Source organism: Sarcophilus harrisii, chromosome 1 (genome assembly GCF_902635505.1).
Source record: "Sarcophilus harrisii chromosome 1, mSarHar1.11, whole genome shotgun sequence".
Classification (NCBI taxonomy): domain Eukaryota; kingdom Metazoa; phylum Chordata; class Mammalia; order Dasyuromorphia; family Dasyuridae; genus Sarcophilus; species Sarcophilus harrisii.
Window position 1 is genome coordinate 231,999,585 of NC_045426.1, and position 12,449 is coordinate 232,012,033.

Consider the following 12,449-nt stretch of genomic DNA (forward strand, 5'->3'; position numbering starts at 1 on the left):
AAATCTTCCTGAGGTATTTGGCCATCTTGCCTTGCAATGTTCACAAGACCCAAGGCTAATCATTACATTAACATCTGCTACAAAAGATGGAATAACAAAATCCTATGAAGAAGTTGACAGGAATCTTCAAATTAAATTTAACAAACATCTATTAATTGCCTACTATATACTAGTATGATCAAGGCAAAAAAAGACTGCCTGCTAGCCAGGGACCAACCTAGCTGAGATGTTCACCGCCAACAGTGATGAGGTATGCAAGTAAAGAAACTGATGGACTACAAGCTAGGAAGTCAGGGTTTTAAAATGGTACCCTCACTCTCAAGGAGCTTACAGTCTACTAAAGGTATGGAGGATATAAAAACGGCACACATAGGAAAAAGAGAACCAGACAAGTTGTCTAGGAAAATCTGGAGAAGCTGTGATTACTGAGGATCAAAGAGAGCTTCACGGAAACCATTTAACGACTGAATTAAGTCTTAAAGGATGTTGAAAGGTAGCAATGAGGAAAATATACCCCGGGCCTACAAGATAGTCTGTAAGAATACCTGGTGGTGAATATAACCTTGTAAGTTTAGGGGAAAAACCATCATCACGCCTGAAAGAAGTCGAAGCCAAATTAGGGAAGGCCTTTAATACTAGACTGAGGAGCTCATACTTTTCTTTTAGGCATAACCAAGGCAAATTAATACTTGATGTCATCAGTGAGACAGTGAGTAGAAAGCAAAGCAGTGATTACAAAGAGCCAGTATGGTTTGGAAAAGGATATATGAAATTGCTTTTTTGACAAGAATCTCAATTTTGGCAGTTTTATCAAAAGGAACTCAGTATTTTTATGGAGAAGATGGAAGGATTAAATGATAATTATACCGATGGATTCAGAACTGTTTGGCTAGTGGGACTCAGAAAAGCTGTTACTGGTTTCACATTACCATAGCAGGCCTTAAGAAGCTCTCTCTAAAGTTTGGCAATTGTTAATGCTGTAAAATACCCATACATATAACCTGTAAATAAAAGGCTATTAAATAAAAATAAAAAAAAAAAAAAGAAAGAAAAGAAATAACCAGCAGGATGAATACAGAGAGGCTTGGAGAGAATTACATGAACTGATGCTAAGTGAAATGAGCAGAACCAAGAGATCATTATATACATCAACAACGAGACTGTATGAAGATGTAATCTGATGGAAGTGGATTTCTTTGGCAAAGAGACCTAATTCAGTTTCAATTGATCAATGATGGACAGAAGCAGCTACATCCAAAGAAAAAACACTGGGAAATGAATGTAAACTGTTTGCATTTTTGTTTTTCTTCCCAGGTTATTTTTACCTTCTGAATCCAATTCTCCCTGTGCAACAAGAAAATTGTTTGGATCTGCACAAATACGTTGTATCTAGGATATACTATGACATATTCAACATGTATAGGACTGCTTGCCATCTAGGGGAGGGGGTGGAGGGTGGGAGGGAAAAATCAGAACAGAAGTGAGTGCAAGGGATAATGTTGTAAAAAAAAAAAAAAAATTACCCTGGCATGGGTTCTGTCAATAAAAAGTTACTATAATAAAAAAATAAAATAAAATAAAAATAAAAATTAGAAGGCCAAAAAAAAAAAAAAAAGAAAAGAAAAGAAAAGATAGTATCCCAAAAGGGGCAGCCAAAGTTGGTGAAGGTTCTTCTACCATCATGACTGAGAAGATTTGTTAAAAGAACCAGGCAGATTTAGATGGCAGAAAAAGGGGACATGAGAGCTGTCTTCAATTATTTCAAGGGATGTGGGAGGGATGCTTGCTGTTTGGCCCCAGAGGTCCACACAAGAAGCTAGGGCAAATAAAGAGGCAAATTTAGGCTTGATGTTAAGAAAAAATTCCTAATAATTACATCTGTCCAAAAGTGAAATGGGCCCTTAACACCATGGAACAAATACTCCCCTTCCTTGGAAATCTCAAAGGAGACTGGAGAACCATTTGTGGTGGGTATTCTTTTGTATGTGGAATGGACTAACTGACCATTGAAGGGGTCTTCTATCTCTATGACTCTGTGAGAAGCAACAAAGAATGAAAGGACCAAAAGGCTTTTGTAAAATTATCTACATCTCATGAATATATCAATTGAGCACAAAGCACCAAACATTATAAAATATGAATATGAATGTGAGTGGATTACTGATCCTTATCAAGTGTAACTATATAGGCAGACCACTTGTTAAAGGACTCAGTGAATGCCAAATTAAAAGGATAAAGCTAAAACTTCAACTTAACATTCATTAAAGTGGATGACCAACGAAAGGGTAATGGAAAAAAGGTAAAGAAACAACTTTTCACAATTTCTTAGCCCTTTAATCTTGGCAAAGCAGTAACCACAGTAAAATGAGTCGAGTCCAGACACCTAGCAGCAAACACTGGGATTCTGTATAGACAGGCATAGCAGCCACGGGTAACACCATTTTAAAATACAATTTCATTTGTAAACCATTATAGGAGCAATGACTCATAAAATGGCAAAAACAAGTCTTATGAAAGTTGGCATGAAAGATTATCACAAAGAAAATGGAATAGGATTGTCAAGAGTTCCTTATTATAACCTATTTTATCAACAGCAAAAAAAAAATCACATTTGTACTCAAGAAGGAAAAGAAGAAATGAGGGAGTAGTAGGATGGCATTTAAAACCAAGTAGAGAAGCAGGCCCTGGGATCAGGAGTCTCCGAGCCTCAGACATTTGACACTTACTAGCTCTGTGACTCCTGGCAAGTTCCCCCATTCTTCAAAAAAGAAAAAAAAGACAAGTTGAGAAGAATAGCTAGAGCATGCCAAATGTACAGGAAAAAAATCTCTGCTAAAAGCAACATAATCCAAAAGAATAGCAAAACATTAAAAAGAATAAATAGTGCTACAACAAAAGATACAAACCATCCACAATTTTTCTCATCTTTATAAAATCCTTATGGTCATAATCTTATGCAACAAAAGCATCCTTGATGAAAATAAAGACGGGGGACTAGGCAGGCTTTTAAAAAATCTTTTCTATAATCGATACATCATAATTGAATGGAAGTAGAGTGTAAAAGATCCCATCATGTCCATGGATTATTTTTAAAAATATCTCACTCCAGCTGTGTGATCCTGGGCAAGTCACTTGACTCCAATTGCCTCAGCAAAATAAAAAAAATCTAACTTAAAACCCATCCAGAAAGGCTCTCTGCCAAGAATTTCTTATCTTATGAGCAGCAATGGTAAGTTCCTATAAGATTCTTGATAAATCCAATCAGACATAACTGTTCAATGACCTTCTCTGATTATTAATATCAAGTGAGGCATAGAGGGAAATGTATCACTTGGCAAAAGTATTTAATATTGTCATTCCCTATAGATGTAAACCATCTTTTGGTTGGGCTTCTGGATGGTTCAATTTTGCAGAGAGGCTTTTTCAATGAAATCTACAACCATTAAAGAGAGATCAATCATTCTAATAATTTATATAGAAAAAAATCTGGTGAAAAATGTCTACTGTCCAAACCAGTATGTGCAATTGGACTGGTTATATTAGTACACATCTGGAACAAAGCATTTCACAGACAATGAATGACCTGGGGCCAGAACTGTATAGGAGAAAGAACAGGCTGAATCATATCTGAAAAACTATTCCAGGCTTTCACCAAAACCCAAACTGCCCCTGGACACTGAAAAACAACATTCTAACACTAATGCTCCCTGGCATTCTGTGATTACTGGGACCACAGTATTAAAATAATCACAATTTTAGGCTAACCCCAAAGGTAATAATGTTTTTAAAAGTGGAAGAGGATAAGGTAGTTCAAGTGCTGCAGTAATAGTCATGATATGAAACAGGCCTAGAAAAAGGCCACCAGTAAGCTGTATAAATCCTCTATGAAAGTTTGACGTAAGAAGAGAAACAAGGACTGCAGAGGACGAGAAGATATGCATGGGTTACTATTATTGATGGAGTATATAATTACTACTAAGGATCTACTAAATTACCTAAAAATAAAATATACACATGAGTAGAGAAAATAATTAAAATGTTTTGAGACTTTATTGGAAAATTTTAGAAAACTTATTCAAGCTATTTGCATGTGCAGTGGAGATTAAAGATAGATTTAAGATAATTATTTGTGAAATTCAGAATGGTATGAACACAAGATAGAATGAAAGGCTCCTTTATGCCTAAAGAATAGAGGATTGAAGATAAAAACCTAAAAGCTTCCAATTTTTGTCTCTCCTCTTGAAATATTCCTCCAAGTTTATTTAAAAACTCATGATTATCCAAAGGCATATAAATTATCGCACGCCCACATACATTTTTCAATGAAATGGAGAGGCTCTTTCTAGTTCTTTAATGCTAGGCCTAAGCTAAGGCTAAGATGAGTCTTCCTGTGTTTAAATCTAGTCTCAGATACTTATTGTATAATCTGAAATTAAGTCATTTTATCCTGTTTGCCTCAGTTTCCTCATTTGTAAAATGAGCCAAAGAGAATGACAAACCACTTCAGTATATTTGCCAAGAAAACCCCAAATAGTCACCAAGAGTCAACTGAAAATGACTATTAAACAACAAAAGTGAGAATGTTTACCAAAAAATTAGCTTCTAGCAACAAACATGTATGTATGTTTAAAAGAATTGCACATGTTTAATCTATATTGGATTACTTGCTATCTTGGTAAAAAGGAAAAAAGAGGGAGAAAAATCTGGAAAACAAAGTCTTGCAAAGGCAAATGTTGAAAGCTGTCTTTGCATGTATTTGGAAAAATGAAATAATATTTAAAAATTAGCTTCCTATTTCTTAAATAGCCTATTTCAGGTTCCTATTTTTTTTTTTTTTTACGATTAGCTAAATCATGTTCTAGTAAACATGGTAAAGAAAGACTGAAATGTTTGCTTATACACAAATATTTTAATAATATATCTTGCAAGGTTGCACTTAATTCTCTCTCCCCTACCATGGAATGATTGCTGTGCTAGCAAAGGGTAAGTAGTACTGTAGTCCAGGGAAAACTCAACCACCATTTGTACCCTTTTTTTTTCTTTTCTTCTTGTTCCTTTTTATCATTTTGACTCAAACTTGTCAATACCTTCAAGAGTTTGCTGATTCAATCATGGATGTACACTCTTAGCAGTCTTAGTCATATGGAAAGAAGCATATCCATAAGGGAGATGGAGAATGTCAGTTGAACACAGAAATATAGTTCAATAGATTTTTGTAAGCAAAGTAAGAATTAAAAATGTTTTAAAATCAATGGGTATTTCCTTTGTTTCCAAAAAATAATACTATTAAAGTTTTTCTTACTGCAGAATAGCAATGAACATGTTAGATGAAACCTTGCCACTATACAATTTACTACAGCATGGGATTCAGTTCTTCAAATTGTCCAAAGGACCCCACTGTAAGTTGTTTTACCTATAATCCTAAGGAAAACATTAGAGAAGGACTCTTGTTTTACTTTTCTTCACTTTCTCTGAGGAAAAAAAGTATAGTTTACAGGATTGAACTCCTCCCAAATACGTTCAAATTCTTCCAAGAAAAGTCTCACATACTCTTCATCCTCCACAATCAAAACATTCTCTCTATTGTTCTGAATGGCTTGTGTGGTCCAGTTGAGAGAGCCAGTAATAAGCATCTTCTTATCCACTATAGCAAATTTATGATGCATGTAGCCAGCACCTTGATCGTGGCGTACCTGGATACCTGCAAAAAATGATAAATCTTTTTTCAATAAATGCCTACTGAAATGAAATCACTTCACAATTCCCTTACACTTCTAAATGTAAAATAACCAACACCCCAATCTCAACGTGGCCATAGATTGACTTTTTCCTGACAAGAGGGTAACACTAAGTAATAGCCACTAGGCTATTATTATTAATTATTATTATTACATGTTTGAACCATGTTTTTTTTTTAATAACTTTTTATTGACAGAACCATGCCTGGGTAATTTTTTACAACCTCATCCCTTGCACTCACTTCTGTTCCGACTTTTCCCCTCCCTCCCTCCACCCTCTCCCCCAGATGGCAAGTAGTCCTATACATGTTAAATAGCGAACCATGTTTGATGGAATCCACTAGAAACAAAATCACTAATCAGTTGTCTTTTTTCCCCTCTCTATGGTACCCTTCTTCACTTCATTACACCTGCTCAAAGGGGCATGTGCAGCCCGCAAAGCAGTTGTCTTTCTACAATGTTAACAAGTGAATATGATAGATTATCCCTCTCTTGAACATTTAAAAGTGACTAAAAAGAACACAAAAACTATAAAGAAAGGAGCTGATCATTGCAATGATTTCACAATCACCCACTGTTCATCTAATTATCTGTATTTTTTTCTTTCCCAAATACCTCTGACTAATATTGGGGAGGCAGGAGGAAAGAAGAAAAAGTTATCTCCATACAGATGTTCTTCAATTGATGTTATTTTCCCCTGAACTAACCTTAAGAATCATCTAATAAGCGGTACAACACAAGTTAGAAGCACCCTCCGTTACTAAGCTTTCTAAACTAAAATTAGACACTGCACTGTCAAAGTTTGTACTGAGCAAAAATCCGTGTGTATCCTATCCTGGTGCTGGAAATTGAATAAGGCGCCCAAAGCGAAGAAATAAACAAGGTGATTGCTGGGAAGCTGCCGCTGTGATCCCTAGGGCTTTTGGCTGTTTTGCTTCGTTTTCTCGGGGCAAGGGGATGCGCGGAGCAACAGCTATGGGTCTCATTTCCCCTTCCCGCAGCAGCTCTCAGGCAGGCTAGGTTCTGAGCCAGTTATATGACACGGGTGACACACACAGACATACGCAAGTGCGTGTGTATTACACATACAGTGCTCATGTGAGCCATAGAGGAGACGCACGCAACGCAGGGATAATGCTGAGTTTAGTCTAACCCGAATCACGTGTGTGCACCAGCAGGTCTGGGACGCGCATGCACAGATACGCGTATGATGCCCCCGTGCCAGCGCAGAGTGCCCGCCCTCCCCACGGTTCGAAGGCCGCCCCCCAGGGGGCGCGCTGGGCCCTTCAGGGCCCCCCGGGCAGGGCGCCCAGCAGGGGCGGCGGCTCCTACCTGCCTTGCGGAGGCGGCCGATCTGGGAGCCGTTGAGGGCCATGTAGTCGCAGTCGGTGACCACGCGGATGCGCACGCCCTGCTGGTGCAGCAGGTGCACGGCGCGGCCCAGCTGCGGGTTGGAGAAGGCGAACAGGCAGAGCTCGAGGCTGCTGCGGGCCGACAGCACGTACTGCAGGAGGCGGCTCAGGGAGCTCTCCCCGTGAGGGAGCGGGCACAGGCAGCTGGCGGCCGGGGGGGCCGGGGCGGCCGGGGAGGTCGTGACCGCGGCCGAGCCCGCCGCCCCCGCAGCCGCGCCCGGGCGCCCTCCGGACATCGGGGCCCGCGGCCGCGGGCGCCGGCGCCGTCCCCGGAGGGCCTCCCTGCCGCTGGGCCTGCAGCAGGGCCTCGGTGCAGGTCACCTGAGAGGGGAAGAACAGCACCTCCCGCCGCGGGGGGCGACGTCGCCGGCGCCGTTGCTGCCTCAGCCAACCGACTAGGAAGCCCAGAGTCTCCAAAGCCAAGCCGACACTCACAGCCGCGAGGCCTAACGTCTGCCAGCGCAACCGCCACATGCTCCAGCCCGACTGCGCCTGCGCCGGCGCTCGGCCGAGGCGTGCCGACCTTCCGAGCGGCGGGCTCGAGGACCCGAGGCCGAAGGCGACGGTGAGGGCGAGGGCAGCGCCGCGTCCCGGGACCTCCCGTCCAGGGCCCGACTTGGGGCGTCGGGGAAGCGAGCCCCAGCTGCCAGGGCTGGATGCGGCCGCGGGCACAGCCTCCGCCGGGCACTTCCGGAGAATGCGGTCACGCTTCTCGCAGCCCGGAGTGGCTTTTGTGGAAGCTTTGCCTCGCGGGCGCCTCCCGAGCGCCTCGCAGCTTCTTCGCGTCGGGGGCTGAAGGCGGCGGGCGGGGGCTGGCTTTCGATGATGGGACAAAACCAAGTGCATTTTCACAAGTGGAGGTGTATCTATAAAAAGGATTGACCTGCCAATTGGTGAGGTAGATATTTCCTCGGATATGGGAAAGCGGGAAGGTTAATCTCCGTCTTCTGGATATCTTTGCCCTTTCAATCTCAACATATTTCCGATTTTGGTGATTTGGATCTGCTCTTTTTGGAGACTTGCGAATGGTTGACATTTTTTGTTAGTCTTAAACAAAAACTCTTGGTTTTATCTTTTCATTAAACATTTTTAACTTGCCCTGCTTTCTGCACCGCTCTTCATTCTCTGCTGGTCTGATGGCTTTATTTCTTGCTTCCGTGTTTAGAAGCAGACGCACGTTTTTCTTTCATGTTGATACAGCATTCAGGACTATGAATTTGCTTCTGAGTTTGTTATTACATTACTTAAAAAATGTTTTCTTATTTTCATTATATTTTAATTACTCTTCAACCCAGTTACTTAGGTACCATGTGATTCGCACCTTTTATTCCTATTCATTATTTTTTCCTAGTGTCGTTATTTAATATTAGTTTTGTGGCATTGTGATCTGTAAATGCACATGAGCTTTTGCTTATTCCTGTGAAAATCACCATCCTCCCAGGTCTCAGGTTTGTGGTCAGCATCATCCTGTACTTTTTATTTTTCTCACATCACACATATAATATCTTTCTACTCATACTCTACCACCTTAATTCAAGCCTTCTTCACCTGCCTTGATGAATGCAACAATCCAATTGTTTTCTCTGCCTAAAAGCTTCTAATAGTCTAAGGCCTTCCAGCATACAAAAACTTTTAAGTGATTTTCTTTAAGTGAAGATCTGACCGTGTCACTCCATTGACTTTCTGTTGTTTGTAATATCTAGTATAAACACTTTTTAGTTTGCAGCTTAGACACTTTGAAACTTTTCCTGCCCTGTTTTTTTGGTATGAACTTTTTATTTATGCTGCGAGTTTTTATGGTTTTGTTGTTTCTCCTGTTGGCATATAAGTTATTAATAGGAATTCTTTCTTTAGGTAGTTAATACTTGTTAACTGATTGAATGACTGTGGTTCAGCATGAATCAGCATGAATCCATAAAGTCTTTGTTATCATATGTACAGTTTTGAGCCACTGAAGATTTTTGAGAAGGGAAAGTCGCATGATCATTACTTTTCCTTAGGAAGAATATTTTGGTACTAGTTGAAAGATAGATTAGAGAGAGATGGAAGCAGGGAGACCAGTTAAGATGAAGTCCCTAAAGAGGTTGGCGCTGTGAGATGTGGAAATCAAACTGACACTGAATGAATTCGGAAAGAATCAAAAATACTTCTGAGGTTATAAACTTAAGCAGCTTGAAATAATGGTGGTGTTCTCAACAAAAATTGAGATATTGGAGGATGGGTTGGAAATCAAAGAATAAAAATTATTGTTTTGATCATATTTCTTAAGTCTTTAAAAGCTGTTTTTCTTTACAATGTTGTCATTGAATAAATTGTTTTGATTCTGTTTAATTCATTCTGTATCAATTCATGCTTCCCACATTTCCATATCTCTTTAGTAATTTCCCATTGTACAACAACATTCCATTAATTTGTTCAGTTGCTTCTCACTTGGCAACTCTTAATTTCCAATTCTTTGCTTTCTGTCTTTTTAATTTTATCCCCTTTAGGATGAGGAAGTTGTTTTGAGACTTCCTTCCAAAATATTCCCTTATTTTTGCTTCTCCTTTGCTCATGATTTCTAGAAATATAGTGTCCAGATTTTCAAAATTGTGGCTTTCAGGGAGTTTGATGATTAAAAAAAAAAAACTTATATGAAAATATATTTCATGTAAAACACAAACTTGATAAGATTAGCAAATAAAGAATTTAAATTAAGCAAGATGTTCTGCCATGTTAGTACAGACTTTTCCTTTTACACTTTGCAATGAGTATTTCAAAGGAGTGATAAAAATCTGTGGTATTAACTTCAAATCCTGATAGAATTTGTGCATTATTTCCATATATACGAATGACTCAAAAAAATCTTTGGATTTATAGATTTTTAGCAAAGTCAGAATAAAAAGGATTGACCTGCCAATTGGTGAGGTAGATATTTCCTCAGATATGGGAAAGCAAAAAGTATTCTAAGTAGTTTCTTGTGGCCAAGTTATTATGATGGGCTCTTTCCTAGTTCCTTGTAACATGAGAATCTTCAAATAAGGAAACTTCCAGTTCTGAGAAGCTGGATGCCAGAAACATAGAATCTGCAGTCACGCTGGTAACTAGTTCATCTAAAGCATTAGCTTGTCTCTTCAAACTGTATAATATCTTCTATTTGTCTTTCATTAAGCTTAGATACAGAGCAGCAAAGCCAGAATTTCAGGGTGTCTTTATGATGACTGTTTGTCTCATTGCTTTTCCACACCAGTGCTCCTTCATGTGTATTTTAAGTACATTTAGCTTCTTTCCAAAAGAATATTGTAGTTCCTCGGTGGTGGAAAATGGAAAATTCTCTTTCAAACCTTCCAATTCATCCTCTGGTATTTCTGCTTTTTCAAAGTGGCTTCTAGATTTTCTAGGGACTCTGGAAGAGATGGCTTAAAATTCTTAAGGCCAGTTCTAAGTTCACTTTTTATTTCTAATTTTATTTGCTTCATTTGATCCAAATCTTAAATTTTTTTTTTTTTTTTGCTAGTTCTTGAGCTCCAGATAATCATCCTATATGTGAGTTTGAAGATTCTTAAACACTTTTTCGTTACACTGCTTTCTCTACTTTTGATAGCAAATACCATTTTTTCCTATGGTTTTAATTTTTTTGTTCTTATGGAATCAATATGTTTGGTCCTTTTGAATGTTTACAATCTGTAATTTGGGCAAGGTTTCCCATGTTCTATTCTAAATTATTCTTTCAGTTCTTTCTGCAGGATTTTTAACCAGTTGCTTGATCCTAGAAATTCATTTTGGGTGTGGAAAGTTTTTTTTTCTCTGAGTCACTACTTGTAGTTATTATGGAGTTACTTCCTCTGAACTGGATCATAAAATAATTTTTTATAGTGGTTGATATCTTCTATTTATTCATCTCTCCAATCTCAGTTCCCAAATTAGAGCTATTTTTTAGATCAAAATCCTTTTTCTGGTATAACTAGCCCTGGTTGGTTTCAAGATGGGACACACCTGTATTTTTGTGCTGACCACTTCTTGGGAAAGAGTGAGCACTAGTAGATTTCTGCCTACCCTTTCTGTATACTTTTGAGGTTCAGGGCACCGGGTCGTCAGAGTTCTCAGTGGAGTCTCTTGCCACTTGCGTTCACTTCCAAGATCTATGTGCTGTTTGTGTTGGGCGGGGGGGAGGGGGAGTTGGAGCCTTCCATTTTTACTGCTTCCAGAAACCTTTTTACAGGTGTCCTAAGATCATTCTAGGAGAGTCCCAGCTTATTCATCCTACTTTTTGTGCAGTTCCAACAGTAAAGAAACTATAGTTTCTCACTATCTCTTGCTCATTGTTTTATTTGATGTTGTTTTAGTTTTTGTTAAAGTAGATGTGCAGGAATTGTGCTTCCATTTGGAGATTCATCTTATGTACATGTAGTCTTCCCTTGTCTTCCTTGAAAAGTCTGCTATGAGAGAAATTATTTCTCTGATAAATTTTTCTTCACTTCCAACAGCAGTATTTTTATATTTAAATATTGGAAATTTATGTCTAAGCATATAAAATCCTGGCTATTTCAATATGAGTGTTTTATGAATTACTATTAGAATTGGCTGCTCTTGCCAGTTTTAGGAAAATTTTTTTGATTTTATGAATTACAGGGTCCTAATAGTCCCTCTTTTTCCCCCCCCTCAAAAAAAAAAAATATCTGTAGCATCAATAATCCTGAAGCTTTTGATTGTGGTTTGAATTCAGCGAATATTCTTTGGGTTTTTGAATATCTTCCAATAGTTGAGATTTTTTAAATTTCCAACTGGCCTCTATTAAGCACTAGTTTCATTCCACCCTAATTGCTTTGAAGTTTTCAACAGTGCTTTTCACTGTGGGTCAGGTTTTGGGATTTTTTTTTTTTTTTTTTTTTTACTCTTTGCCCCCTTACCTTTCTTGCTCCTGACATTTTATATGATTCATTTCTATATTTCTAGTTTTATTAGCCATTTGCTTTTCTTCTTTTAAAATTCCCATTGGTTTTAATTTTCTTGTGAGATTCTTTTATAGCAGTTTTTTCATGGTATTTCTATTGTATTTTTCAGTGGGGTATATCAAGAACTTGGCCTTCAGTCTTCTCACTGTATCTTGGATCAGTATGCTTATTAAATGCCTTGAATTGAATTAAAATGATCCTTTAACTGGAACTTTATGGCTGGCTACTCCATTTCTTGTCATTTTCACATACTCCTTGTCATTTCAGAATGTTATTAAATATTTTAGCATCTCAATATTCCAGGCACTTCGTTAAAACAAATCTCCATTAGTAGGGGGAATTTCCTCATCTGGGAAAATAAGGAC

General features: G+C 38.7%; 1 protein-coding gene across 1 annotated transcript; it reads right to left on the reverse strand.

The window, feature by feature from the left end:
- Nucleotides 1–4,717: 4,717 nt before the first annotated feature.
- On the reverse strand, nucleotides 4,718–7,716 carry PLD6 (phospholipase D family member 6). The gene is given in 3 exon segments (XM_031938275.1): nucleotides 4,718–5,701; nucleotides 7,071–7,371; nucleotides 7,373–7,716. Coding segments are annotated over 3 exon segments (792 nt in total). The 5' UTR covers nucleotides 7,625–7,716; the 3' UTR covers nucleotides 4,718–5,462.
- Nucleotides 7,717–12,449: the final 4,733 nt, after the last annotated feature.